The sequence below is a fragment of the Vulpes vulpes genome, chromosome 14, assembly GCF_048418805.1.
Source record: "Vulpes vulpes isolate BD-2025 chromosome 14, VulVul3, whole genome shotgun sequence".
In the NCBI taxonomy this organism is placed as follows: domain Eukaryota; kingdom Metazoa; phylum Chordata; class Mammalia; order Carnivora; family Canidae; genus Vulpes; species Vulpes vulpes.
Window position 1 is genome coordinate 28,022,659 of NC_132793.1, and position 27,212 is coordinate 28,049,870.

The 27,212-nt window shown below is 47.1% G+C and overlaps 1 protein-coding gene across 1 annotated transcript; it reads right to left on the reverse strand.

The window, feature by feature from the left end:
• Nucleotides 1-2,218: 2,218 nt before the first annotated feature.
• Nucleotides 2,219-27,212, reverse strand: FKBP1A (FKBP prolyl isomerase 1A). The gene is made up of 5 exons (XM_072736217.1): nucleotides 27,025-27,212; nucleotides 26,879-26,926; nucleotides 8,271-8,383; nucleotides 5,235-5,399; nucleotides 2,219-3,348 (listed from the first exon to the last, which is right to left on the reverse strand). Exons 1-4 carry the CDS (start codon nucleotides 27,059-27,061, stop codon nucleotides 5,271-5,273), a joined length of 327 nt encoding a protein of 108 aa, XP_072592318.1. The 5' UTR covers nucleotides 27,062-27,212; the 3' UTR covers nucleotides 2,219-3,348; nucleotides 5,235-5,270.

Genomic DNA, 27,212 nt, shown 5'->3' on the forward strand with positions numbered 1-27,212 from the left:
GAGCCACCCAGGCATCTCAAAAATCTCTTTTTAAAGAGAGTTATTTGAGTGTACAGAGAGAGAGAACAAGCCGGAGAAGGAGCAGGGGGAAAAGGAGAGGGAGAATCTTAAGCAGGCTCCATGGTGAGCACAGAGCCCAATGTAGGGCTTGATCTCAGGACGCTGAGATCATGACCTAGCTAAAATCAAGAGTCAGACGCTTAGCCATCTGAGCCACCCAGACGCCTCTCAAAAAAACCTTTTTTTAAAAAAAATTAAACTAAGAGAAACAAAGTCCCCATATTATTTTCCTCTTGTTATTGTAACAAACTACCACAACATAGGCACATTTATCATCTTAGTTCTGGAGGTCAGAAGTCCAAAGTGAAGTCTCATCAGACTAAAACCAAAGTGTTAGCTAGGCTGGTTCCCTTCTAGAGACCCCAGGGAAGATAGGATACCTTGTGTTTTCCAGCTTCTAAAGGCCACCACAGTTCTTGGCTTCTAGTCCCTTCTTCTGATCTCAAAGCCAGCAGGCAAGGGATCTTCAGATGTCTTTTCTCTGATTCCTGAGGACTCTCGTGATTATACTGTACCCACCCACATAATCCATGATAATTTCTCCACTTCAGGATCCGTAACATCATCACATCTGCAAAGTCTCTTTCACCTTGTAACACAGTCACAGGTCCTGCCTAACTTTAAGTTCCATGAGAACTAAGAGCATCCCTGTGTTTCTGAGTGAAGGTACCACACTGAGTGCTGAATCTCATTTAAATTTAATTCAGAAGTAATAGGCAATACTATAGTAGGAAAATAACTGTTGCCTCTGGGGGTAAAGTGAGGACTGAGAAAGGGCATAAACGTATTTTCTGAGATGGTAGCCATAGTCTATATCTTGACAGTGCTGTAGGGCACAAAAGTATAAACAAATACTAAATTCTAATATGTATTTAGGGGGAACTGTACTGATGTCTGACATTTATTCTGAAATACAAAAGGATGGATACATAGAGGAATGGATAAATATGTGATAAATGGTGTTCATTATAAAATCTTTTGTTGACAATTTTTATTTTTTAAATTAATTAATTTTAAGATTTTATTTATTTATTCATGAGAGACACAGAGAGAGAGAGGCAGAGACACAGGCAGAGGGAGAAGCAGACCCCATGCAGGGAGCCCAACACAGGACCTGATCCCGGGACTCCAGGATCACACCCTGGGCCGAAGGCGGCGCCAAACCTCTGAGCCACCAGGGCTGCCCTATTTGACAATTTTTAAAGGGAATTTTGGAAAAAACAAGCTATGACCCTCAAATATTGCTCCAGTGACTTAAATTAATAAAGGGATGGATTTGGAAAACCATCAGGCAACTTCTTAAACAAGCTCTCTACTTAAAATTGAAGGCCCTCGACCAGGGCAATTTGGGGAGGTGTTTCAAAAGGCGTGGGAGTATTACTGATGGTCTCCATCACAAGGGAGATGGGGAGTATTACCAGCACACACAGGGTGGGGCCAGAGAAGCTACTGTAACCAACTAGTCTGTACACATGACAAATAATTTCTACACCAATGTCACTGAGGAACACTGATTTAAAACCCCAATCTTCCCTTCATAACCCTCCATCAATTTGCTGCAGCACATCTCCAACAGGGTGGCGGCTCATTTCTTGAGGGCTGGTTGCATCTCCCACTTCTTGGTAACTACAGAGAACCCAGCAGAGCACTCTACCCAGAACTCTTATTGAAAAAAAACATTTGGGGATCCCTGGGTGGCGCAGCGGTTTGGCGCCTGCCTTTGGCCCAGGGCGCGATCCTGGAGACCCGGGATCGAATCCCACGTCAGGCTCCTGGTGCATGGAGCCTGCTTCTCCCTCTGCCTGTGTCTCTGCCTCTCTCTCTCTCTCTGAATGACTATCATAAATAAATAATAAAAAAAAATTAAAAAAAAAAAAAAAACATTTGATGATGGGCGGCAGGTGTGTGTATTTGTGTGTGTGTATGTGTGTGCACTTCCTGATAGTTCCTCCCCCAGTGAAGATGTAAACCTACCACCTCCGCCTTCACCCCCCCCCAGGGGGGCCAACAGGGAAGGTTGTTCCTACTCCAGTTCTTTTGCTAAGACACAATCTCCTACAGGACGTCCCCACTGGCACAGACCCGACTCCACCCCCCTCCACCAAATGGCCCGGGGAAGCACCTGAAGGTAATCAAAGTCACCACCATCACACGGAGCTGAGAAAAGCCAGCATAAAGCACTTTTATTGCAATAATAAAACTTGAAACTCATACGTAGTGCGGGCAGGTGGGGGTGGGGGGGGTAGGCAGCAATAATTTCTCTCACCAAATCACTACACAGGACAGCAAAGGGGTGAGAGGGGGAGGAGGAAAAGCCAGGAAACTCTGAGATCAGCCGGGGGAGCCGAACATCAAAAACCAGGAGATGCTGAAGCTGTGATGACCAGCATCATTTTCTCAAGACAACACTCAAGGGTTTGTCATGATGGCTGGGCTTTCATCGGGTGTTATGTGTCTACAAACAGCACCTTCAATTTAAACTTTCAATTAAAGTTCTTAAAATTTGGAAAGTGGAGCTCAAATAGCTATGAGATTACAAAAGTCCTGAATATCCGTTAGAAAAACCACAGGATGGAAAAAAAACAAAACAAAACAAAACAAAGAGCCAGGCCATGAAGAAGGCTTCAGAGGTCCCTGCTGGCCTGGGGACAGATACCTGTAGTGTCCAATATCGCAGTGAGAACAATCTGCTTCCAAAAGGCAGAGGGTTTATTATTGGGGTGGGGGGGGTAGGGGAGGGGTAGTGGAGGCAGAGGCTCTCCCCCTCCCCACTTCAGTTTCAGGTAGGGCTTTAATTCAACCCAAGGACATCTCTCAACTGGGAGAGTTACTTCGGCCCTCAACAGTGCCTCAAATCTGCTATGGCTTTGCAGCGCAGCAGCAAGAATGTTTAATATATAATAGATAAAAATTTCATCCAAAAAAAAATAAAATAAAATAAAGATTCTTGTAATCCCCCCCCCCCCAACATCAATTCCTATTCTAAAGTTAACCCATGACTTGTGCTGTTAATACTTGACTAATACTTAAGTGGAAACCTAGATCCAAAAGACTGAAACTGAACCTTCACCCCAAAATGAAAACGAAATCAAATGAGTAACTTGAGGTTTATGGCATATAGTTTAGGTCAACACACACACGAGGAGAAAGGGAAAGAGCAAAGCTGGGTGACAGAACACATTCAGTCGGGGTCGATGTTTATACAAAGAGTGTAGTGGAACATCAGGAAAAGCTCCATACGGACTCGCGTGTGCGCGTCTGGAGGCGCCACATCCCTCCATGGCACATCTGTGGGGGACAGAAAATCTGTCAGTTCCAGCAACACAGGGCTCCATCTGCGCGGCAGGGACAGACATGGGGCTGCCTGCCACACCTAGTCCCTTCCTCAAGAGCTGCAAGGTCTCACCTAGAGCAAGCCGCTTCTGCTCCAGCTAGGGAGAGACCACTGAGCCCGGGCTGGATTCCCGGGTGAGCAGTCTTCTTCCTGCCTAAACTGGTAGTGTTTTCTTTAACCTAAGGTTCCATCTACCTTGCTGAGGAGAGCAGTGATGGTACAGTTCCTCATTATCACAGGGTCTCCCAGCTTGGCTGCATATAGGAATCACGTGGGGGCTTTAAAAAACTGTCATGCTTGGCTCCCACTCCCAGTAATCGTCTGAGGTGTGCCCTAGCCATCAGGAGAATCTTAGGATAGACTTCCTAGTGACTTCCATGTGTGCAGCCCTAAACTGGTATGCCCCTCATGTTGAAGAAATTTAGAAAGCGTCTGTGGTCTTTTATTCACTTACTTAAATCTGTAACTTTCTAGGTCTGCCCTTAGGCTTTCCTTCAAGACCTATGCAAACTCTGCGATGTTCTTTGGCAGTGAGGGGGAAGCTTAGGCCAGGGTGACTGGTAGCCCTCTCTCCCATCCTCCCCCTCCCTTCAGCCTACCAGGTTTACAGGATGCCTGTACCCATGTCAGGCTAATTCTAAGGCTCCCTTCAAGTACTTTTATGTCCAAAGGGTTCAGCTCTCAAAGGACAGTAAAGAGGGTGTGGATGAAGTGTAGACCTTTGGGCAGACAGAGGCTTTGTAAAATGTCAGGAGTTCCCTCCTGGTAAGAATGCTAAGTAGAGAAGCCAGGGTCATCAAACCTGCTCAAGCCTGTATGAACCAGGTACGTAGGGCTCAAACCACAGAGAGAAAATAGCTAAGAATTTGAAAAGACCTTGTATTTTAAAAAGCCCACAGCAGGACAGGGTTAGACCACTGGCAGCCACTTGTGACAGCTTTTGAACAGAAGCGTTCTCACCCAGCCCCTGGCTGTGGTCCCCTGGTTCCAGGGCCAGGATGGGGAAAGCTGAGAGGTCTGGGGCCGAGTGGAGAGAAGGTGGCAGCATTCATGTGTTTTATGAGTCTGATACCCACATGCAAAGTTGTGAGCCCTTAGGACACAGAGTGTCATTTCCTAGAGATGACAGTAAAAGGAAGGAAAAGCAAGTCCAGGAAGGGGAAGCAAGAGAGAGGTTCCAGTCCTACTTTGTCATTGCCTGGAAGTGACCCTCAGTAAGGTCTTTCTCTCTAGACCTCATTTCTCTCACATGGTCCATGGGAGAGCGGATCAGTCCCTCAGATCTGAGGACTGAGAGCACCTTTATGCTTCATGAGGACGCCCTGGCCTCACCTTTCCACCCATGAGAAGGAGGCAGGCCTGTGAGCTCTAGTGTTCTGGGCCTGCCCCCAAGACAGCTGGCCCAAGTGACAGTGTCCCTCTCACACTCCCTGATAGGCAGTGGCCACACCGTATATGGCGAGGGGGCTGCATCCACTAGGACAGGGTAAGCAGTCCTCAACAGTCTTCCTTTTCTAAAGAACTAAAATTTTGGCATTATAAATTTGGCCACATTTCTGCTTCCCAATTCAGTTTTAGTTTTTAAGTTAGATATAAAGACAACCCTTCGTTTAAACAGCTACTATCAGCTGCCCCAACCCAATGAGTTTGTTTGAGAGCATATATCATCCCTTTCCACAGGGTGACCAGTTACACTAATAATTTAGTAACTGAAACCGAAATGCTTCCCAACAGAGCAAGAATGTAGGGGGGAAGAACCCGTGGCATTTTTGGTTCTGCTATCCACCAAACACTGGGAGGTACAAAGGCAGGAAAAGGCCTTTGGCATTCAGTTCCTTACCCAAGAATGGGGAGCTCAGGGAGGAAGCCATTCCTGTCATTCCAGTTTCAGAAGCTCCACGTCAAAGACGAGAGTGGCATTTGGTGGGATGATGCCTGGGTGCCCAGTAGCACCATAGGCGTAGTCTGGGGAGATAGTCAGTTTGGCTCTCTGACCCACACTCATCTGTGAAAAGAACAAAAAAGAAAGGCTCAACCAGATGCACTCCCCAGCTGTTTCTATAAGAAGCAGGGCTGTTACTGGGGTGTCCCTGAGACAGCATAATGTGACTAGGACATGCCAGTGACTGTGTGGCTGCCTGGGTGCCAGGAACCTCCCAGCGCAGAACACAGAGGTTGGCAGTCAGGCTGCACAATCCCTGCATCTGGCTCTAAGGGGCTCAATAGCAGATAAAAACAACCTTTCTGCCCAGCTCTTATGTACCTAACTCTGGGCAGCCAGTACCATGTCAGTATAACCACTTTGTCCTTCAGGGGTCTGTCACTCAAAGGACACGTTAAGTGGAATCTACACTCTTAAGAAAGGAGGACTTTGACCAAAACTTTGCTTTAAAAGAAAACACATATACAGAAAGTAATATTTGGGGTAGTCTACTTTTCTATACTTTCTATATTTTATACTTACACTCATATAGAAAAACTTTCAAAAGGACATGATTTTACAAAGTAGCATGTATAGTAGGCTACTATTTGTGTGAAAAAGAGGGAAATACTTACATACCTTCACCTTGCCTATATAAACAGAAAATACCTCTGGAAGGCCACAAATAATACCAGCATTTTTCCATGGGGAGAACAGAGTACAGAGGCCAGGGTGGAGGGAAAATTTTCACTTTTTAAGATACGTTTGTACTTTTTCATTTCTCAATCAAATACATAAATAACTTTCAATATATATTTTCTGAACAGTGAGCAGGCTCTCTGCTGCATGTCCACCCTCCCAGTGCACTCTGCTCAGCTTCCTGGTGTACGCTCCTGACTCTCTGACCCAGCCTAAGAGACAGCAACTGAGATGGGGCTGAAGGCTGCGCTCAGACTCTAATGTGACTCAGAAACCGTGCTCCTCACATCTCCTTTAGGAAACCAGGACATGCTGGGCCAGGGTGGTAAGGGCAGTTAAAATTAAAAGCATATGGTTTAATCTAATGAAATTCAAAAGAGTCATGTCCTTTTCCCCAGCAATTCCACTTCCAGCATCTTCTGCTAACAACCCAAATGCCCATTATGAGGAGAGAGGTTTCACAGGCACATCTGCACCATGGTCAGCCACTAGAAAGAATACAGTGGCTAACACGGAAATGTACTAACGCAGAAAGATGGCTGAGACACGGTGAGAAGGGGAAAACGCAGGCTGCAAACAGTCCTGTGGCAGGACCGCATACTTGTACACGTAAGAGCAAAACGACAACAATATCAAAAGAAAGGGAAAAGGGCACAACCCCCCTTCTTCCTGTGCTTTTAACTCACTCAAAGATATCCTGTGGAATTTCAAAGATGCTCTGTGCAGGTCCCAGACCACCCAGACTTCTCACAAGTGACAGGCCCGTGATTGACCCCCATGTACCTTGGGTCCTTGGGGAGACTGGGAATCTCCCCAACACCCGGTCAGGCCTCGCCAAGCCTAGGATGTACAATAGGCTGATAACACTATCTTGGTGGCAGCTATGGCTCTTGGAACACAACACAGTTATTGTTCCGGTGCCGGAATGGCCACAGAAGATGGCTGTGGTGTGGACAATGGTTGGCATGGTCGTTGGGGGATGGGCTACAGACCAAGAGCCAGCCAGACACAGGCAGTGTGGACAGAGGTTTCCAAAGGGAAGTGAACCACAAAGATTCTCTCATTCTTGCACTACCAACCCTCTACCCTGCAGGAACAGAAATCTAAACACTTGGGAGTGGGATGACCTAAAAGTTTCTGCAAGTTAAGCAGTTCACTTGGAAATAAATTGGTGATAGTTTATAGAGGAAGTAGAACAATGTGTATTCTGGAAAAAGAGAAAGACAGACATCTTTCCACTTTGGTTACATCTCAATTCTCTTCCGTGAGAGGGAAACAGACTGATTAATTACCCACCACATAGGGCTGATTATAAAGCCCCTTGGGTCTCACGATGCTGGAACCCAGTTAATGCTGAGAAAAAACCTGCTGGGCTTGATGGAAGGCTAGAACCCAACTGAAATTTGGCACCCTGGATCCTGTTGTCCATTGGGAATTGTGTCGGCAGAACAAAAGCCATTTACACAAATGGGGAGGGAGTGCTGAGGAAACAGACTCAAGACAAACAAAATGACTCTCTCCATGAGTATGACCTCTCAGAAGGGGTCTGACACAACACGGCCAATAATAAGACAAACGCAAATTAAAACCACACCAAGATAACTTTTTTCACTCATTGTATTGTCCTGAATCCAAAAGTTTAACAACACACTGCTGGTTGGGACTGAGAGGAGACAGACATCCTCACAGCCCGCTGGTGGCAGCTCAGTGTAATCCCTACGGATGGCAACTTGGCAGTATATCAACATACTGTGCACACAGCCCGTGAACCGCTCACCCCTGCTTCTCAGAATCTGCCTGTGGCAACACTTGCACAAATGTAAAATTAAGTCCACACGAGATTCATCACTGCAGCATTGTTTATGACAGCCACAATACTGGAAATGACCATCAATAGGTCATTGTACTGATAAAATACACCCACCTAAGGGAATGTGGGAAGAGAGAGTTTCCTCTTTTATTTCTGGATATACAAAGTGTGAAAGAGTAAATGAAAAGGCAAAGTACAGAACACTGTGTGTGTCTACAGCAAAAAAAAAAAAAAAAAGTGTATTTTTATAAATGCTTAAGGAAACTCTATAAAAAACATTAATACCATGAGTTGCTGGGGGTGAGGGGACTGGCAAGATGGGGTGGGATGCAAGTAAAATTTTCTACTCACATCTTTTTTGATTTTGGAATCATATGAATGTCCTACCCATAGCATCATTTCAAAGGCAGACACCAGGAAACAAAACAAAACAAACAAGAGCATACCTGGGCAACCCCTTCTTCCCAGCCTCGGATCACCTCCTGCTTGCCTAGCATAAACTTAAAGGGCTTGTTTCTGTCCCGGGAGGAATCAAATTTCTTTCCATCTTCAAGCATCCCTGTGAAAAAGGGCAGTTGTAACATGAGCAACAAGGAGTGATGACATGAGGTGTGTAAGAAGCCAGCCGAGGAGTGCCCGTCCCGGATGCCGGGCATCAGGCCTGGCAGGGCTGCCCGAGGCCTGAGGAGGAATGTGGTGTCCCGGGAGGATTTCCTGGGTCTTCAGTGGGCCTCTCGAGTTGGGACAGTCCCTCTACCCCAGGGCTATGTGTATTCTTCCCAACTCCAAGCAGTGAGCTGACCACCAGAGGCAGGCAGTTGTCTGCCTTGGGCTGAGAATGGGTAAGTGTCCATGCTCTAGACATGAACTGTCAGCACACTCTGAGATGAAGAATAATCATGGGCCTGTTAAGGCACATGTAATGGCTGGCAGTCACATATGGTTCAGAAGCAACTGGCCTTCCTCAGTTCACCCATCCCCTTTTACAGAAACGCGGGTAGTATCAGAACTAAACTGAACTGCAGGACGCCAGCTGGTGTCAGGGAATCAGAGAAATGGCAACAGTAAAGACACTGAAAACCTCTCCCTGGTGGCCTCCGGACAACTCCAGCTGAACTGAGGGCAGTGTGTCCAGTTGGGAGTCAGGGACTTTCCACACATGAATTCACTCAATCCTCCCCCAGCATTGTCCCCATTTCACAGAGGAAGGAAGTGAGAGAAGCAGAAGGAAGTGAAGCAACCTGCCAAAGTAGTCAAGCTAGACTATAAATCCAAAAACCATGTTCATTCAACTACTCCAGTGCCCCAGTAGCCAGACAAACCACACTGGCAGCCTCTACCAAAAGGGGGACTTCTAGACATGGAGATGCCAGAGGGTGAGTGCACAAGACAGACACCTACCACTCCTCGTTCAAACAGGATCATCTGCAGTGGTTTCTCTGAAAGTCAGAGACAGCTGTCACTGAGGTCCTGAACTTTCAAAGCACCATCCCAGACTGGAAGAGGTAAGCCAGTTGTTGACATACAACTCATACAAAGCAGATTTCATTGGAGGCTAAGGGTGGGTGCCCACGATGGTTCTAAAGTATCACTCAGAAGACCCAGCAAAACAGAATTCTGTTGTGTTCGGATGTTTTTAGGGGAGGAGGGAAATCCTAACATAAACTCAACTTAAAAAACAATGTCAACACTTACAAGTGGGATAGGGAAACAGAGATCAATTGAGAGCTTTATCAAAGCCACCGGACTAGCTCAACTTTGACAAAATAGGAAATGGGCAGTGGTGGGGACGGGAACTGCTGTCCTAACAGAACAGGAAGGCAGACAGATGTCCTGAGCAGTGTGGGTGCCGACAATGCCTGAAGTCTGGAGCTGGGGGCTGAGGACTGAGAGGGAGACAGGAGGGTGGGGATCTACTCCTGCCAAGTCAATAGAGAGCCAGGAACTGGTACCCCAGAACTAGCAAGGTGGGGTGTACACGGCACTCATCTCTTCACCAGAACATATTTATGGCCTGATAAAAGAAATGACAAATGGCAGGACTTGAGTAGTTTCCTATAAATGAACACCTAGGAGAAAAACAGGTGTCTACCCTCCACAACTCTCACTTTAGTCTGTCCTCTATTGCATACACTGAACCCGACCAACCTAAACCCTGCATTAGGGGTAAGAGCAGGCAATGAGCAGTCTGGATTCTCAGAACCCTTTCTTTGACCGGGCAGAGAGCCTTTCTATCACCCATTGGAGCCTGCTTATGGTGAAAATAAGGAAACCAACTCCAAGGTTTAGTTAACCCACCCAAGGTCGGAGCCAGTGGGTAGTGGGGCCTGGCTCTATCAAAAGGCTGTATTTGGCCCGATGGAGAATGTGAGCTATGAAGGAGACCAAAGACCAGAAACAGCCTCTTTCTGGTCTGTGCTCATCTGGGGAGATGATGAATAGAGCCCCAGGGATCCCTTAGCAGATTTGGTAGAAAAGTCACTAGGTAAGGAAACCCCTGGGAAACAGCTAAAAATGGCAGGGTGGTCCCTGCCCTCTGAGCCCTGCCTGCAAAGGGTGGCTGGACAAAACGGAGACAAAAACCTGCCTCAAGGGGCATCTGGAATCCAGGCCATGGCACATTCCAGACCCTTAGAAAATACAGACCAAATATTCCCACTCCTCTCTCCAACTGAGCAACTTTCCAGGAACAGCTACAGCATGGCCCAGGAGATGAAATGGAACCAATCGAGGCCTTTCTCCTATTCCAGTGTCAGTGTGGGGTAGGCACATGGGCCAGTCTGGGCACTCAGATCAAATGTGGAGTCTGCTGAAACCCTGCAGGAAAGACCTGCCTCACTGGTCAAAAAGACACTCAGGAAGAAAGCTCCTGCCCTCCCTTTCTGTTGAATGCTGTTCTGTGAGGATGTGATGTCTGTACCCTGGCAGCCACCTTGTAATCATGAGAAGGTCAAGAGTACCAGAGACTAGTTGTCCTATTGCTCTGAACCAGCCCCAAACTGCCTCCCTGAAGCTTTATGTTCTGAGGTGATTAAGTCTGCTCTGCCTTAAGTCAGGTTTTCAATCACTTGCAGTTGAAAATAACCTAAATAGGTATGAAGCGACTCTTTAATGGATCTTTACTTAATAGCCCCCCCACCCCACCCCGCAGTACTGCCATGAGAGGGTAATAAAGAACTGGAGTTCAACAACTCACATGACAAAGGCTGTCATCGACTCTGACAGCAGACCAGCATGATCTATCAGGACCCAGGACACACACACATGTATCAGTGAAATAAGATTTACATGTAAGAGTTACTGCATGTGATGTACTTTTCATTTCTCAAAAGAATGCTGACTGTGACCTCCTAAATTTATTTTGTGATACACTACGGGTTGAAGCTCACCGTTTAAAATATAAATATACCTACAAAAGAATTATTCTTTCAGCCAAATCTGAACATGCCTCAACCAGAGCAAGATTGTATTCTGACTGCAATGAAAGACCAAAGGGTCCTGAGGCAGACTCCCTACACTTCCCTCTTATACCTGATCAAATGTGTTGCCAAGCTACCTCCAGATGCTACACACACCCATCCTACTTTGCCTAAAGGTGAGATGCCTACTGTTCCAGGCCAGGAGCATCAGGTGCTACCTGCTGCTAAGCTAACCTGGAGAAGTGGATGCTCTTCAGTGCAGACTGTGGGTCTGGAAGCATGTCTTTCTAGCCCCAACTCTCAGTTTTTCTGAGACACTGAGGGGCAAAGCCTTTGCCTATTATTTCAAAAAACCACAGAAGCCAAGAAGTAGGATTTCAAAGTAAAGGGACTTTAAACAGGAGCCTTGCTGAAAATCCTTGAAAAAAAATCTTTTTTCACTTGGCCAACATATAATACAAACTTAGTTTCAGATGTAGTATGCAATAATTCATCAGTTGCAAATAACACCCAGTGCTCATCGCATCACGTGCCCTCCTTAATGTCCATCACCCAGTTATCCCTACCCCCCATCCACCTCTCCAGCAACCCTGTTTCCTGTAGTTAAGAATCTCTCATGGTTTATCTCCCTCTTTGATGACTTCCCATTCAGTTTTTCCTCCCTTACCTATGATCCTCTGCCCTGTTTCTTATGTTTCACATATGAATGAAGCCATATAAGTGTCTTCCTCTGACTTATTTCGCTCCTTGCTGAGGATCCTTATTCTCTTCCCCTATTTCAGATGAGCTGTTTCCCCTGAGAAGACATGAGCCTTGCTCCAGAACTTCAGACCATTGTCACCAACTGTCCATCTCACTTACTTCCTTGCAGAAGAAAATCTTAGGGAAGGATGGGTGGTGGTGTTGCTAGTGGTGGGGTTCCTTAGGCCTGAGGAGGAGTTGTCTTATAATCTAAGTTGGAAAAGTAAACAACATCCCCAGAGCTGAGCAAGATCTCACACAACTGGCACAGGCTATAGGAGTAAGAATGGGCTAGAAGGAGGGCTTCCCCAGTGGGGAGGAAAAGACCACTTATATATGGCTATAAGTTGCAGGCCAGGGAAACAGGTGACACAGGGGAGGATGCAGTGTTCATTAAGAAGCAGAACTTAACATGTGTATGGTGTTTTCTGGAGTGGGAATCAGGCTGGTCAGTGCTGAATGCAGAACACGACACAAGCTGTGACATCAAAATAGCTTTAGCCAACATGGAGGAATAGGGATCAGATTTACTCTATGTGACCAAAAACAAAACAATAATAAAAAAAACACAAAAACACAAAACAAAAACCCCCACCATAAAAAGAGAGCGAGAGACAGAGAAACAACCCTGACAATAGCTAAAACGTTTTTAAGACACTGGACACAGCAATGAAGGAGAGTGATCCCGGAGGGGAAACTAAAATGGCAAGAAGCTCTATGTCTGCCCAGCTTACACCCTTGGGCGTTTCCAGGGAGAGGGACCTGGATGGAGCTCAAGGCAGCTCGGAGTCCAAAGGACACAAACCAGGAAGGAGAGAAGTGTAGAGTGCAAAAATCCTTAGAGATTTGCAGAGGGTCCCTCTTGAGTATTCAGCAGAACACTAATCAGCATGAGTTTGAGGAAACTACTTAAGGCCAGGAAAAGAACCATCCAAAAGGTTTAGAAGGAATAGTGCCCAGTGCTTACACAGAGTTGAGAATAGTGACTGTCCCACTAGCCAGACTGGAGAAAATCCTGGTTTATGAGGCACTGAGTAGGACACCCCAAAGATCTCATCTCAGTAGCTGGGAATCATCAGCTCCAAACTGAGCACTGCTCCAGACCTACCTGACAAATCATAAAAGAGATACCCAAAAGGACCAAATGGTTTCCAAGTAACTTAAGTGCTTCCCAGTACAAAGCTCAAGAAGATTTACAGGAATAAAAATATCTAGCACCCCAAAAGGTAAAATTCACAATGTCCAGCACCCAAAATTACCAAGCATGCAAACAAGAGGGAAAACATGACCCGCCATGAGAAGACTAATCAATCAATTGAAACCACTCCAAAACTGACAGAGATGTTAGAATTAGTAGAGGACAGTAAGAGTCAAACCAAACTTCTAGATATGAAAACTATATTGGGCTGGAACAACTGGATGCCCACAGGTAAAAAGTAAAACCTTGAACCTATACTTTACATCATGATCAAACATCAACCCAAAATGGGTAATTGACCTAAATGTAAACATAAACCCATAAAACTTCTAGAAGACAACACAGGGAAATAATCTCTATGACTGTGAGTGAGACAAAGGTTTCTTAGATAGGAGGCCAAAAAGCACAAAAGAATAAACTGAACTTCATCAAAACTAAAAATTTCTGCACTTTGAAAGGCACTTTTAAGTGAATGAAAACTCAAGGCAGACTAAGAAAAAAATCTTCACAAATCATAGATCCAATAAAGAACTTGTGTCCAGAATATATAAAGAACTCTCAAAATTCAACGGTAAGAAAACAAACAGCTCAATTAAAAAAGGGCAAAGATTTGAATCGCTATTTTACTGAAAAAAATATACAGGTGGCAAGTAGGCACATGAAAAGATGCTCAATATGATTAGTCACCATAAAAATGCAAATTAAAACGACTGGGAGATAGGACTACTACTGATTAGAATGAGTACAATTAAAAAGACTGATCATATGCAGTGGTAAGGATGGAGGAACTGGAATTCTTCTTACACACTGCACATGGGAATATGAAATGAAACGACCACTTTGGAAAGCAGGTTGGCCATCTAAGTTAAACATACACCTCCCATATGACAGGGCGATTCCATTTATCCTGGATAAATGACAGCCATACAAAAAGACAAATGTCCATAGCAAACTCACTTGGAATAGCCAAAAACTGGAACAACCCAAACCTCTGCCAACTGGTGAGTGGATAAACAAGCACATCCATATAAAAGGAAACTATTCAGCAATAAAAAAGAATGAACTATCGATAACACGGAACCAAAAAAAAAATCTCAAAATAATTATGCTGAAGCAAACGAAGCCAGACATGGGTCTATACACACTGTACAATTCCATGTATATTAAATTTTAGAAAATACAAACCCTACTGATAGAAAAGCATGCCAGAGATTGCTAGGAATAGAAAGAGGAGGTTTTGAAGAATAACAGACATATCAAAACTTATGAAATCATACACATTAAACACGAGCAGTCTACTGGATGTCAATTATACCTCTACAAAACTGTTTTTTTTTTTTTTTTAAGTGAAAAAAGTAAGATTCACTAAAATCCTATACATGTTTACCTCCTATTCCCAACCTGGCAGCGAGTAGCGAGGTACTTCCTCTGTAACGGGAGGGAGCAAGTAAAGCAGGTGGCTGGTAAAGTCTCAGCCACTGCTCCCATTTTAACTCTGGATATCTGTGTGCCAGGATCTGGAGCCCTTGACCAATGAAAGCACCTGCCAAGCTAGTGCCATAATTTCCTAGAGAAAGCATGCTCTGATGAGAGAAGGCAACTGAGGTTACAATCAGATATGACAGCTGACACTCTAAGCTCCAGAGGCCACTATTAGCAAAACCCATCACCAGCATGGGCCTCTCTTTGCATTTCTGACTACATACAAACCTATGCCTCATGACCCACAGGCTGCTCAGGACAGCTCTGCATTCTCCATTTCAAGAATTATTGTCTCTCCTGATTGAAGGCAGCTTGAGGTCACAAACCTGGCCTTCAGTCCTACGTTTCTGCTGCAGTAGGCTCAACCCCTGGTACCTTCCAGGCCAGCAGCACTTGTGTCCACTTTAGGAGTGGTTTCGCCTGCACAATCTTTAAGAACCAGCAGGACAAGCACAAGGAATCTTATTTAGAATCTCTTTCCTGTATGGGAGGAAGACTCTGAGGGGTAATCCCAGAATGACAGCTTTTACTTTCAGCACCTTTATATTACTAATCAGGGAGGGGAAAAAATGCAAAAATTTGGGAGTCTCTGGTTAAAAGCACAAAGACCATGAAAAGAGCAAAAGCTATGGTTGCATGAGAGACCAGTAAAGCAGCCTTTGGCTGTTGAAAGCGTTGATGTCACCTTCATCTGAGTTTCCTCCCAAACGATTCAGCTGTTCTTTTGGGGGAAGAACCAGACTCAAATCCTTAGAGAAGGAGCAGGAGAGCTTAAAAAAAAGAAAAGAAAAGAAAAGAAAAGGATGTGGAGAACAATTTCAAGTTCACCTCCCCCACAGCTGCTCTTTCCTGGAGCTCGCCTGTTTCAGGGTGTGCTCACTCAGGAGGAACCAGGAAAGGCAGACCTGGCCAGTGGCTGCTGAGCAAATGCCCTTGCACTGTGCTCCTGGTACTCAGTGCAAGTCATGGAAGCAGTGGTGAAGACCCAAGGCCAGGGTCTGGAGATTCAAGGGGACCACAGGGTAATTATTTCACTAATAACGCAAGAATGCATCACGGAAGGCAGAGCCCCTGTACCCTCTCCAGGGTGGGGAGGAGGACTGCAGAAGGATCTGTAGTGAGGGCTACACACCTGTGGCACTTAAAGCTCATGACTCACAATGTGGTCTTCAGTTGCTGATGGTATCTTTGCAGGTGGTTTTCAAAGGCAGGATTTTACAGGGTCCAAACTACAGAGAATCTTAAAATTAAAGACAAAAAGCCCAAACCTAAATCCAACAACGATAACAATAAAACAGAATATCCTACACTCCAAACTTGCCAAACAAAATAAAGTTCTTGCCATTTACAGATGGGAGAGGGAGAATGGACTTTGGCTTTCGACTCAACAGGTATTTTCTTAAGTATAAAAGAACAATGGTTGAATGGAGGAGGGGGACCCAAACTGAAAATCACTAATTTTTCTGCAGATGTGCATTTGAAGCCACCATTCCCAAATGGATGTACTGACCTAGGTGCAAATGGGCATACTGACTCAGGCATGGCTGTTTCCCTTCCTCTATCTTCTTATCTACAGAAGCTCCCTCAACCGCCTTTAACTTAACTGCCTTGCCAAAGACTCCTACACACCACAGCCTGCACAGCTCCAGCACAGCAAAGGAGCCTTTAGCCCCCAGTCTCTAATCACCTCCAATTCTTCTTCCCCAAGTGCACTTTATGCTTAGGAAGGGCCGGTCAGCTATGTTACCTGCAAACTCATTTATGTCAGTTACACTTATTGAGAATAGGAAACACAAACAGTATGCAAAGAAATGAACTATGAGTGTGAACAGAAAAAGAGTGGTCCTAGCTGACTGGAAAGACTCAACAAAGGCAAGTCACAAAAAATACTCCTAGTGAATATGTGTGTGTGAATAAGACTAATGTATGTTTGAAGAAAGAAATCTTAAAACTCTAGAAAGGTTTGGGGCACCTGGGTGGCTCAGTCAGTTGAGTGTCTGACTAGATTTCAGCTCAAGTTATGATATTAGGGCCTGGGGAATCCAGCCCACGTCAGGCTCCCTGCTCAGCAGGGAGTCCACTTGAGGATTTTCTCTGTGTCCCTCCTCTCCTGCATGCACGCATGTCCTCTCTCTCTCAAATAAATAAACCTTTACTCTTCTTAAAGATTTCATTTATTTATTTGAGAGACAGAAAGAGAGAAAGAGAGAGCATTAACAGGGGGAGGGCCAGATGGAGAAGCAGGCTCCGCACTGAGCAGGGAACTTGATGCAGGGCCGTATCTGGAGATTCCAGGACCAAGACCTAAGCCAAAGGCAGATGCTTAACCAACTGAGCCACCCAGGCACCCCTCTAACAAATAAATAAATCTTAAAAAAACAAAAACAAAAAAAAAAACAAACTAGAAGGGTGTGGCACTGATAATGACCTCCCAATGGTCCTTAGTGTTTTGACTTTAGAAGAATCCAAAACTAGATTTTCGCAAGAACCTTGATGGGAAACTCTACTCGAAGAGCCACCCTAAAAGACATGGGCCTTTAGTAAATGATTTATGCTTGGATTTGAAATAAAATGTTTAGAGAAGTCATGCCACTTTTATAGTCAACTATCCACTTGCCCCATCATAATGAGTGAAAAGAGATTCTCCACCCTGCAGCTAGCTAAGAGTTATGAATTCAAAGCCTATGTCTTTGCTCCATTTCCAGGCCTCTGTGGTTGCATTCCCTGGGCAACCTTCCTGAATTGGGAGTTCTGAGAAGCCCATGCACGTGGTATGATCAAAGGTCAAGTGCCTACCCAAAGAGGGAGCCAGCTTCTTCCTCCCCATCACAGAAAACAAGTGCAAGGACATACCCCATCTCTTATCTGGAAATACTCCTAACCTTTTGCTAAATCTCTTTCAATTCTATGACCAAAAGTATATTTTCAAGAAGGCCCCATGATGGGAAGAACGCACAGGATCCCAGAACATGAACTACAATTCATGTCCTTGTGGGCATGCCTTTCATTTCTCACTTTATCATAATACAAATAAAAGGACTGCCACATTATATGTCATGGGGCTAGGGTGGAGCAGGTGGAGATGCATAGAAGGAAAACAATACTTAACAGTGGCTATTTGGTAATGGTAGAAATATGCATGATCTTTAGCTTTTCTTTTTTTCTGTTTTCCAGAAAACACAGAAGCGGGAATCTGTAGGGTGTATATATGGGATTAAAGGCATGAGTTCTGGGGCTTGGCTCCAGATGATCACAGCATTCCTCCCCCAACCCCCAACCCCATATCCCTGCTTCTGCCCTCTTTCTCCTACAGTTTAAACTTGACACGGCAGCTAGAAGGACATTCTTCTAAAATACAAGTCAGACCCTACTACTCCTCTGCTAAAGGCCCTCCCTTAGCTCCCCATCTTACTTAGAATAGAATCCAAGTCCTAAAAATGGTCTACAAAGCCCTGGAAGAGCTGCCACCCCACATGGCATCCCACTGACTTCATCTCTGATTACTCTCACACACTTCTCCACTCCAAGAACACGGTTTCCTTCTGTTCTCTATAGACACCAGGGATACTATCACCCTGGGTCCTTTATCCCTGCTGTTCTCTCTCTCTTTTTTTTTTTTTTTTTTTTAAGATTTTTATTTATTTATGAGAGAGAGAGAGAGAGAGAGAGAGAGGCAGAGACACAGGCAGAGGGAGAAGCTCCATGCAGGGAGCCCGATGTGGGACCCGATCCGGGGGCCCCCAGGACCACACCCTGGGCTGAAGGCGGCGCTAAACCGCTGAGCCACCTGGGCTGCCCCATCCCTGCTGTTCTCTAAGATGCTCTTACTGCATAGTCACCTGGACCACTCCCTAACCTTCTTCAGGTCTTGTCTCAAATGTTACTTTCTCACTGAAGTCTTCCTGGGTCTATCTAAAATCTCAACCTTCTCCTGTCCCCTCCTCTGCACTGACTAGCTAATGTACAATATATTTTTGCTTATCAGTCATATCTGTTATTTTCTTTCCTACTACAGTTTAAGATCTATGAGGACAGGCACCATGATGTGTCTTTTTCATTCCTATACTATTGGTGCTTAGAATAGTGCCTTGCACAAAAGAGATGGTGGGTAAGTACTTGTAGAAAAACCAAAGGCTCCCTTTCCCCCTCCACACACTTGGCAAGCTCTCCCCTCCTGCGAGCCAAAGCCATACACATCCAAGACCACATGGCACTTCCACCCAGGTATGGGTGGCTCAGGGCACTTCTCCTGTAAAAGTAGGCACAGGGGAAGGCACTCCCTCAAGGTAAGCATCTCAAGGGCAGGGCCGAGGCTTTTCCTAGCTCCTAACACATTTGTTGAATGACTGAGGGAAGGGCTTGGTGTGCTGCTTTGTATGTAGCAGGTGTGAGAGGAAGTAGTCACAATTTTATTAATCCACAGGGATGGGGCAAAGTCCAAAACCTAAGTATTTTCCTTCTTATTCTAACTTAAGGGAAACAGACACACTATGCCAAACCTAAGAGAATATGGGCTTTCCCCATTCCAGCTAGATCCTAAATGAGCACTATTCCAACAGTCCCTGTGTGACTCCATGCCAGGTGCTGATGGGGAGAGACCCTGGAGAACACCACCACTGTGGGTCTAGTCTCTTAAGGCCTGCAGTCTGCTGGGGAAAGAGTGGAGGCCACTGTACTCAGACTGCCTATGAGGAAGACCATGAAGGAAATAGATGGGTGCCACTGCTGGACAATCAGGCACATGTGGTGTGCTCGTGTGAAAAACCATTCAGCCAAGGGTCAGTCAGGGGAGACTCACTGACGGCTGCCATGGAAGCTGTGCTTGATAAGAGCCTGCCTGTGGTGGGGAGTAGCAGCAGGGTGGTGGCACTGAAACACAGAGCCAGAGAGCTCCCTGGGTGGGATGCGCTCAGTGTGTCCGAGGAATTGAAGGTAGGCCAGGGCGGTCTGAGCTCCTGGAAGGGGATGAGTAAAGGCAGCAAGAGCAGAGACAGCAGTCCCAGCAGTGGACTATTTCTCCCCCTCTCTCCTTTCCCCCCCTCCCCCTCCAATGCTAGAATGTATCCGACTGAAGTTAAAGGGAGCTGGGGGAAGGAATATGAGGACTCAGCTGAGTTCTTCAGTAGGTAAAAGAACAGAGGAGGAAAAAGAGAAATGAAAATAAACAACCATCACCATGAACACCAAAGGGAGAACTGGATAATAAGTTATCCAAAACACCCCTGGCCTTTTCCATGAGAAATAGCAGGTAACAATACTCTCTTTTTAGAGAGAAAAGCAATTCCTAGCTTACAGATAACAATTAACCCATGAGCACTTCATAAAATCAGTTTCTTTTTAAGTAGGCTCCACACCTAACATAGGGCTTAAACCACCACCCCGAGATGAAGAGCTGCATGCTCCACTGCCAGGCACCCCACAAAATCAGTTTTTAACCACCAAAAATGTTCAAGTTCAAAAGCCTATGGATGAATGGGTAAATCTTATGGTACATAAATTATATCCAGTAAAGCTATTAATGGGGAAAAAAAATCAATGAGACCCACTGAAAGGATACAGAGCTCTTAGGAGAGATGACTGATGCCAGGACCAGAGGAGGGGAACTAAGGAGGTGATTAAGAAATAAGGGGGACATATCAAAAAGGTATCAGAGGCAGCCCAAAGGGGCTCCTAGTAGCCAAATCTGGGATAATGTAAATATCAAAAAGAATAATGAATATCAATGGTTCTAAGCTCTGAGGAAATTTATGATTCCACAGTATATTAACAACAACAAAAAAAAAACCCATAAATAAGGAGATGGGGGAGGGGCAGTCATTTGCCACCACCAGAGAAGATGACAAAACAAATTCTTCACTTTAAAATTTGACAAAGGAAAAGAATTAAGCTTTACCCTATTTTATAGAACAGCAGCTGATAAATGTAGGAGGTATAAAGGAATTTTAAAACTGCCACTTTGTAAATGCCAATGAAATGGTGTCTTCCAGCAAGAATTATCAATGGTGTCAATGCCAGAGGTGAAAGGTGGATGAGGATTAGACAGAGGCACGATGCCCAAGAACCCCACATATCGCCTGCTTACTGCAAAGGGGAAAATGTACCTTTACAGAAAAGATGAAATTCAGCATCACAAAAAGGGATGTTCCCCCATGGTATGCTGGGTATGAAGCATATAGCACCCCATAAGAAGTGATGGAAGACAGCACCAGGCCGGTGTCGGAGAAGTCCAACAACACCAGGAGACAATAAGGGACAGACGTAGGGCATTGAGTAAGGGAACAAGCCTGCTCTGAAAAATCAGGGTCATTACGAAAAAACCTGAGTAAGGATTCTTCTAGGTTGATACTAGAAATAATATCCAACTACAATGAATAAACCTTAAAAGAATACTGGCTATTAAAAGAAATAAACACTTTAATTACAACTGGGGTGGTTTCAATATGAATTTGGCTTTAGGTACTATCAAATCATTTTAAATTTTAAGTGTGACCAGTAGGAGGATAAGGAGAATATTCTCATTTTTGAGCACACTCGAATATTTATTTTATTTTTTTTAAAGATTTTATTTATTCATGACACACACACACACACACACACACACACACAGAGAGAGAGAGAGGGAGAGAGAGAGAGAGGCAGGCAGAGACAGGTAGAGGGAGAAGCAGGCTCCACGGAGGGATCCTGACATGGGACTCGATCCTGGTCTCCAGGATCCTGCCCTGGGCTGAAGGCAGTGCTAAACCGCTGAGCCACCCGGGCTGCCCACATGCTCGAGTATTTAAAGGTGAAGTGTCATGATGTCTGCAGCTGAAGTGACTCGGTGAACAACCCATAGATTACACACACACACACACACACACACACACACACACACATATGCGCACGTCTTCTCTAAGAAGACAGAAACGGCAAACGTGACAAGATGTTAACCATCACAGAATCTAGGTCGTGGGCACAGGGGTATTTATTTGGATGTTTCTCTATGTCTGAAAACTTCACAAGTCAGTTACACATACAAGCATGCTATGTTCATTGTTCGGTTCATTTAAGACACACGAACCTTCTGCTCTTATCCAAGAAAAGAGAATGGGACACTGGCCTGACTGTGTATGCTGGTAATCACAATTCCAGAGAAAAGAAAATAAGGCTTCCACAGCAAGGTGTATTTCCAAAATGTTAAAATTGCATTATGTTAAGGAAACGAAGACACCCTGGGATGGCAGCTGGGGGCGGGGCGGGGGGGGGGGGGGGAGAGCAATACAACAATACAGCGGGATGCAGACTTGTTTAAGAGCTGTGTTGCACACCTGAAACCAGTGAAACAGTATAGGTCAGCTATACTTTAAAAAAAGAAAAGGACTGGCACTTTGACTTGCACAGCCAGACTGGTATAGCCCAACCCTGCCCCTCTCATGCCCACCAGGAAACAAGGAAAAGGAAACAAATGCTAACAGCCTCCCTGAGTACACCCATTTAGATCAGCTGCAACTTTCTTAGCCAATATGTTCTATTCTGCAGGCAAGGTGTAGGCCTGTTTGAACATGAATCCTCACTCAGATCTATCTTATCAGTGCCTACTTCCCTATGTGTAAGGAACAGAGGATGAGGTCTCAGCTCCAACCCTGTCCTGCGAGTGAATTTGGGCCACTCTAGGAGCTGAGTATTACCACTGGGACTCTACCTTTCTCCCACTCTAGGCATCCTACGTGGTGCTGACTGGCCGAAGGACCGATAGGGATACATCATCACTCAGTGCCTGGGACACAGGCAGCCTTAACGACCTTATGTGCACTAAGACGTGGCCGTCACTGCTCCCCGCCCCAAGGAACGCACTTGCCCCCAGCAGGTGTTGTTACACCCATTTTACAGATGGCACACAGAAGCTGAGACAAGTGGGACAATTTGTCCAAGCTCTCATAAGTTACAGGGCAGAGGCAAGATGTGAAACCCACTCAAGGATGCTACACCCCTCTTGGTGGGGCTCACTGTCCACCTGGCACCACCTCTTCCCTCCTGGCCAGGCCAGCACACTACATAGCCAAGATACAACCAGAGCACTGTTTCTGTCCCTGCCCATAAAAGGTCAGTAGCCCAAAGGAAGTGGGCCCATTAAAACCCAAGTCAGGGGCACCTGGGGGGTGCTCAGTCAGTTAGGTGTCAGCCTCCCTTTGGCTTGAGTCATAATCCGAGTGTCCTGGGATCGAGCCCCGCATCGGACTCCTTGCTTAGCCAGGAGCCTGCTTCTCCCTCTCCCTGCTGCTCCCCCTGCTTGTGCACTCTCTGTCAAATAAAAATTTTAAAATAAATGCATAAATAAATAAATCCAAGTCAGCTCCTGACCTTCTAATGGCTGCCACCTCACTGAGGATTCAGAATGCCAGTGCTCTTAAAACTCTTAAACCAACCTACAAGGCCCCACCATCACCTCCTCCTCCCACAGCTTTCCCCTCACACCATCCAGTCCAGCCACACTGGTCTCCTTGCTATTCCCCAAACACACCAAGCATGCCCCAGCTTCAGGCCCTCTGCCTGAGACTCTTCCACAATGCTCACTCCCAACCTCCTCTGGGTCAGTATTAAAATGGTCATTTTGTCAGAGACCTTTGCCAACCACCCTCACCAAAAGCAGTAACCCCTCCCCATGCCTGCACTCTGCTTCCATCTCTCCATAGCGCTTCTTGCCACCTGACATACACACCTGCAAGCTACTGGCCACGTCACCCCAGGGAAGCCCCACCAGATTAAGTCTCTGACTATGTTGTTCACTAGTCATGTCCCTAGAGCCTGGCTTGCTGCTGATGCTGCTTCATAAACACCTGCTGTAGGAAGTAAAAGGGTCCTGTTGCAGCCCTGGCCGAACAGTGCCAGCCTGTCTGACCGAAGATGCCATGGGGTGGAGGCAAGGGGAAAGACCAGTCTGTGGAGACTCTACTGGGGGTAAGCCTTCCTCTGAACACCAGAAAGAGCAGGGAGGGTGGATGGAATAAAGCAGAGGGGGAGACAGGGGTTAAAGAAAAACAAGGGGTTGGAGACAGGGGCTGCAGGAGAGTGGCCACCTCAGATGCCCGCCAAGTGGGCCTGCTGACAAGATGGGGGCTGAGGGACCCCTGGTTTTTCTCATATAGAAGCCAGGCTACTGACAACTTAAACCCAATCCCAAGGATGAAATGTTAACTACTTTTTAAGAGGATAAAAAAAAAGAATTCCTTCAATCCACTTGAGGTTGCTCTGACAATGGCAGGCATGTGGCCTGCTGATATGAGTAAAAGCGACACAAGCCTAGCTGTGTGTCAGGACAAGTTCAACAATAAAGATGACGAAGCTACCGAAGGCAAGGAAGGAGCTGTGAGAATCCACTTGATCCTCAAGGCACATACTTGGCAGGTTATCCTGCCACCTCCTTCCTCCCACCTCGATGCCTGTCATGCTACTAGGAGGTGCTTGGCTGGTGACAGCAAAGTTTTCATTTTCCCTTCTCGCACCAGAGAGGTGACACAGGCCTTTCTTTGAAGCCATGCGCATGCTGTGCTCCACTAGAGGCCACAGAAGGTACCAGAGTGAGCCTTGAGAGTGGCCTCGAGGCTATAACTGGCAACCACCAGCAGCACTTGAAATGTCCATGCGGTCAAAGTCAGTCTGTGCTATGCAGATCTCTCTGGCGGCTGCGAGGGGATTTTGGCTATCTTACTTCCAGGGCTATTTCTTTGGACCTGCTCCCGAATCAGCAGCGGTGGATACCAGGCCACAGCAGGCTGGATCAAGAGTGTTTGCCTGACCCAAACCTGGGTCAATCAGATTCTCCCTCCCAGGAATTGTAATCACTGGAGTCACACAGCCAAGCAATGTGAGGAACTGGGCCCAGGGGTGGAAGGGCACGCAGGGGACTTCCAACAGTCACCACTTGGGAGAAGCAGAGAAAAAGAAATTTGACAAGGGAATGTTGAGGCAGCCAAGCAGAGAATAACAGGGATGAAAACCAGGGGTATTAGGAGCATTTCTTCTTCCTTCTTGAGGCCTGGGGGTCTTCATGCCTGTGAAGACCCTTAAGTCCTGAGGGTGCTCCCCCACCCCCATCATGTTCCTTCCAGAAGAATTCTGTTCCCACAGGCTTGAAAGCTTTCACTGCTATAGATGAAATCTCAAAGCGCCTACCCATTCCTCTCACGCCCCCACAGGTCTCAAACAGGTTCTTCCTGGGAGGCTGGTGGCAAAGACCCGCCGGAACAAAGCCGCCTGTCCAAGAACTGCCTATTCTGTGAGCAAGAGGCAGAGCTGGCTTCTCACTAAGGCGCCTTTGTAGAGCTTATCAAAAATGAAATAAAAAAGAAAGCTCTTGTCCTAGTGCACGCCAGGGTCCTGCTGCTGTTCTGGGAACGTGTGGGTGGGTGCCACCCTCAAGGAAAACACAGACTGGGAGAAGAGGCATTGGGAGCCCTGATGGTGTTCTGGGTCCCACGACCATCTGCTCTCTTAGGAAAGGCTCCAGACATGCTGTGTGGGGACGTTTCACCAAAAGGCACAGTGAAACATGGCTCTGCCTACATGCCGTGGATCCAATCCTGCTATCAGCACCAGAAGATGGGTAAACCAAGGATGAGGGGCACAGACTTGGGAGTGAGACAGATACAGCCAATCATCCTAACATGGCTACTTATAATATGGGGGGTGGGAGAAGTCACCTCATCACCTGAGTGCCAGCATCTGCCCTAGCTGGCTGTGGGAACTGAATAAACTGCCTACTCACTCTAGCACTGTGAAAGGCAAGGCTTACTCTTTTCATCACACTGATCAAAAGCGACCCAACAGACAAGCTTTCCTCCATTAGAGCGCCTAGGCTCAGGTGCTGACCGCAGCCTACAAAGACAGCTGTTTAAAAAGTCAAAAGCACCTTCCAGTTTCATTTTATAGGCACGAGAGAGAGTTCCCTACTCTTGAAGATGGGTTTTAATACTTCCTCCTTGGGTAGCCTTTAAAAGGTTCTAGTTCTTAACTCCCTCCACCCCCTGCCTGGAGAAAGGCCAGAGAGACAAAACAGCCAAATAAGTGAGAGAGCATGGGAAGGGAGATGTGAAGTGCCTTTCTCTTCCTTCCCTATGAAAGTTACCCCCCTTCACAGAGGGCTCCCCCCACAATCTGGGAGAGGATAGAGCTTATCCCTGAGCAGCATGGACCTAACTGCCTACAGCCTACTACTGAGGAGGAGGAGGAGGAGAAAGAGGAAAAGAGAGGGAAGGAGAAGAAACAGAGGAAGGGAGAGGAGGAAGAGAGGAAAGGGTGGGAAGGGGGGAGAAAGGGGAAGGGGGAGAGGGAGGGAAGGTTATTCATATCAACTGTGGCTACACCAATCACCGCCCCCCACTCCAGCCCAGAGCCACGGAGTCTCCGCCTGCTCAGCCTCCACCCCCCTCCCCAATACAACCCAGGAGGACCTTGTAAGGGCATGGAGTAAAAGATGGTCTCAAGGCATCCACTCTGAAGTCTGAGTTATGGCAGACTGATTCTGGCGGAAGGTCCACAATCTCCTTTGGCTTACGTGTAACTCTAACTGGGCCTCAGTTTCCTTATCTTTAAAATGGGGAGGAGAAAGTCTGTACTCCTAGGAGGACTGGAGGTGGGGACTAAATTACACGTTCCATCAGCCTGGGCCGTACGTGCTACTGAGGCTTGGATTTGCAGGTGGCTCAAAAGTAAGAAGAGGAAAAAAGACCGTGCAGATGTAGCTCCTCCAAAGCCAGGCTGAGCCCCAACAGTGCCTCAGGAACCAGGACGTTTTCTCCAACCGCGGCGGAGGGACGAATCCCGACTTCAGGCAGAGGCAGCTCGGCAGACTGGAAATTACCTCGCCCTTCTTATCTCCATCCCAGGGAGGGCCGGAAGGGGAGGCAGGATGTCACCCGGGACACAGAAACGGTACAAACCCCTTTCTGACGGTCCCCGGCCGGCCCGGGCGCTGCCCGTTCCGAGCATGTGACCTTGCGCCAGCGACTTCGCCCCCCACCCCAGCCTCAGTTTCCCCATCCGCGCAGTGGGCACAGGACTGCTGTGGAAGCGCGAAAGAGCCGGGTCAGACCGTCCCGGGTCCGGCGTGCCCGAGGTCACCGCCCAGGCCTCCGCCTCGGGCCACGCGGGCCCCGCCGCCGCCACGCCCCGGGCCTTTGCCCCCAGGCCGCCGCGGCCGCCCGCCCCGCCGCCCCCCGCGAGCCCGCCGACTCACCCGTGTAGTGCACCACGCAGGTCTGACCGCGCTTCGGGAAGGTGCGTCCTGAGGAGACAGACAGACAGACAGACAGACGGAGGGAGCGGTGAGCGGATGCGCGCGGCGGCGGGGGCACTCCGGGCCCGCCGAGCGCGCCTACTCACCGTCTCCGGGGGAGATGGTCTCCACCTGCACTCCCATGGCGGCGGCGGCGGCGGCGGCGGCGGCGGCGGCGGGGGGAGGCGCTGGGCGGGCGGCGGGCGGCGGACGGCGTGGACCGACGGCGGACCTGGCGGCGCGGCCCCGGCTCTGCTTCGGGCCTCGGCGCCTCGCCTCGCCTGCGCACGCGCGC